This window comes from Salarias fasciatus, chromosome 3, assembly GCF_902148845.1.
Source record: "Salarias fasciatus chromosome 3, fSalaFa1.1, whole genome shotgun sequence".
NCBI lineage: Eukaryota > Metazoa > Chordata > Actinopteri > Blenniiformes > Blenniidae > Salarias > Salarias fasciatus.
Genome location: NC_043747.1, coordinates 9,108,098 through 9,111,489, shown reverse-complemented (window position 1 = coordinate 9,111,489; position 3,392 = coordinate 9,108,098). Strand labels below are relative to the sequence as shown.

At 42.9% G+C, this 3,392-nt stretch overlaps 1 protein-coding gene across 1 annotated transcript; it reads left to right on the top strand.

Annotated features, from left to right (window-relative positions):
• Positions 1-316: 316 nt before the first annotated feature.
• Positions 317-2,365, top strand: LOC115383738 (putative E3 ubiquitin-protein ligase ARI6). Its single transcript, XM_030085918.1, has 4 exons — positions 317-517; positions 608-708; positions 1,164-1,313; positions 1,409-2,365. Exons 1-4 carry the CDS (start codon positions 388-390, stop codon positions 1,862-1,864), a joined length of 837 nt encoding a protein of 278 aa, XP_029941778.1. The 5' UTR covers positions 317-387; the 3' UTR covers positions 1,865-2,365.
• Positions 2,366-3,392: the final 1,027 nt, after the last annotated feature.

Sequence of the window (3,392 nt, the reverse complement as noted above, 5' to 3'; positions counted from 1 at the left end):
AGAGAGAGAGAGAGAGAGAGAGAGAGAGAGAGAGAGAGAGAGAGAGAGAGAGAGAGAGAGAGAGAGAGAGAGAGAGAGAGAGAGAGAGAGAGAGAGAGAGAGAGAGAGAGAGAGAGAGAGAGAGAGAGAGAGAGAGAGAGAGAGAGAGAGAGAGAGAGAGAGAGAGAGAGAGAGAGAGAGAGAGAGAGAGAGAGAGAGAGAGAGAGAGAGAGAGAGAGAGAGAGAGAGAGAGAGAGAGAGAGAGAGAGAGAGAGAGAGAGAGAGAGAGAGAGAGAGAGAGAGAGAGAGAGAGAGAGAGAGAGAGAGAGAGAGACAGAGACTTCCTCTTGTAAAGTCTGACTTGCCCAGGGCTGCTTGTCTTCTTCACTCACACAGAAATCTAACGAGATGGGAAACAAAGCAGAGAAATGCTACGATCCCAAGGACTCCACGCTGGTTTTTGTGGATGAAAAAGCAGAGAAATGCTACGATCCAAAGGACTCCACGCTGGTTTTTGTGGACGTTGACGATCTAGACTGTGAGTTGCTGTTCATCTAGAGCGCCAGTTACAGGTAGATTATATCTTACTGTATTAATGGTATTTCATTTTTGTGATCGCTGCCGTCAGATTGTTATGAAGAGTTCAAGTCTCTTAAGGCAAAGATGTCCTGTGGACACGGTGTCACCCCTTCATCCCTCACCAACTGGTGTCGTCGTTTGTTGAATGAGGTAAGTTGATTTAAAACAAAGCAAAAACCTTTATAGCGGGACCACAATAGTAATTGTATGTGACCGTGTTTTGAATCACTGCTGCCACTTGCAACACTTAAGTTATGTTTATATTGTGTTTTGGGAGTTCATTCTGTGTTCAAATTGTGCTCTTTAATCAATAATCAGTCACAGCTGTGCTGCATTTGGAGTTTGTTTTATCACCAGTGTTGGGAGGGTTACTTTTAAAATGTATTCCCCTACAGATTACTGATTGAGTCAAAGTCAAAAATGTAATCTGTAAAGATACTGTAATCCCTTGGATTACTCAAGTAAAGTTAAGTCTTATAAATACTTTGGATTACTTTTAGCATTCTTTGTTTATTGTCTTAAAGAATAGCTGTCATTGCTGAGTCTTGGGAATAGTTAATAATTTTACATTAATTCTGAAGTTTTTGTCTCAATGTTCATTAAAGGGCAGCAGCTCGTTTTCATGTGGCACCTGTGGTGCCAAGTGGCCCTATGTGGAAGTTCGTAAAATGGCTCTTCTGACCCTGGAAGAAAGGGAGGAGTTTGAGAAAACCATGGCCTTTAACGCTGCCAAGGATGGATTGGAGTGCAAAACGGTTTGTATTTCACTAAATCAAAATTGCAGCATAAACATTTGCTCTCCATTCTAATAAAAAAACCTCTTTATTGTCCATCTGCTTTCCTGTGACAGTGCCCTCAATGCAACTCTTCAGTGGCAAGAAAGGATGAATCTAATCTGTGTGTTGTGTGCCGCATGTGCTCAATCACAAAATATCAGCGTTATGAATTCTGCTGGCAGTGTCTGAGGGAGTGGAAGGGATCTCGACCACGGTCAGACCGCTGTGATAATGAGGGCTGCACCTGCGTGGCACTAGACACACTCAGAACCTGCAAAGAAATCGTCTTTGAGTCTCTGGAAGGTGTCAGTGGGTGTCCGTCCATCCGAGCCTGTCCCACCTGTGGCCGGCTGCTGGAGCACAGCTCAAAAAAGTGTAAAAACCTCGTCTGTCCCCGGTGTACGGTGGAGTTCTGCTTTGTGTGTCTGAAGATCACCAAAGAGTGTTTGAAAACAAGTAGACATTATGAGCCGTGCTCCAGCGGCGTGGCCCCGAGACAGACTTCTATACCTAAATGGCGTAACAAATAATGAAGACAAACTTTCCTCTGTATGCTTCTGCTGTATTGATCTTATTCAGCTTTTGCTCAAACATCCTAAACATCTTTAAAATGTATGAAAATTTCACTAAACTGTATCTTAATTAAAATGGATAAAAATGGGGGCAAATGTCGATTTGTGGTCTGTTTTTTTTTTAATTCACATTCAGCAGTAATATTCAAAGCTGATGCAGTTAAACTTATTCTTGAATGTGTAGCTAATGAATGTACATTTTATGTTTCATCTAAAACATAGTGATGGTAAATTAATCGAGCTGAGCTCCTTGATGTGTTGTCCTCTCGTGTTTGTCATCTCTTTAGAATTAGCTTATTGAAAGTAAACTCCCTTAAGATGAAATGCATTCACATTTTATTGTTTATGATGTACATCTTCTACACAATTGTTTTCTTTTTGGCACACCAGGTGTCACTTTTTTGTGTAGTTCTCCAAAAGCTCATGAAATGTATGAACATCCAATAAACCTCCCAGTTTAATGCATTGTTCTCTGTACTTTTTTCAGTTCATGATTCTGATCATTGCAGTTGTTTTGTTCAACTGTTGACCTGTATTTGTCAATGAATCTTTATTTCATAACTTCTTAGACACACTGAACCATTTTCTAGTTTAAATCTCACCACTGAGAGTCCCTGAGGGAAGCATTGAACCCCCACCTATTCAGGTTGCTTCAGGAGGAGAATGTAACTTAAAACTCATGCCAGAAGTGATCTGCTGTCCCTCTCAGTGCTCTAACCTTCCAGCTCAGTCATTTAGCTGCTGATGGAGCACGTCTTAATCATGGCAGGCCGTCATCATGATATCTATTATCAGTGAAGTTTATGGGTTGCTTACAATTTGACCTAAGAAATGTCAGCTCTGGGTAAAGGCGAGGGATAGAAAGAGGAAAAGTACATTTTTTTTATCATGATATAATCATAGTTCAAGTTATACCAAGAATGAAAGATGATAGCTTGTTATGTTGAGAAGTGTTTATTATTGAATGTACTTTGAGAAAGGGATTACAAGCACATTTCATATTTTCACCGGTTTTGTTAGAATGTGCTCCTTTTTTATCGAGAATGACTTCATGATTGATTTTCTTAACTCATGTTCCATCCATCCATCCATTTTCCACTGCTTATCCGGGGCCGGGTTGCGGGGCCAGCAGTCTCAGCAGAGATGCCCAGACTTCCCTGTCCCCAGACACTTCCTCCAGCTCTTCCGGGAGGATCCCAAGGCGTTCCCAGGCCAGCCGAGAGACATAGTAGTCTCTCCAGCGTGTCCTAGGTCTTCCTCGAGGTCTCTTCCCAGCAGAACATGCCCAGAACACCTCCCCAGGGAGGCGTCCAGGAGGCATCCTAACAAGATGCCCGAGCCACCTCAGCTGGCTCCTCTTGATGTGGAGGAGTAGCGGCTCTACTCCGAGCTCCTCCGTGGTGACTGAGCTCCTCACCCTATCTCTAAGGGAGCGCCCAGCCACCCTACGGAGGAAGCTCATTTCAGCCGCTTGTATCCGGGATCT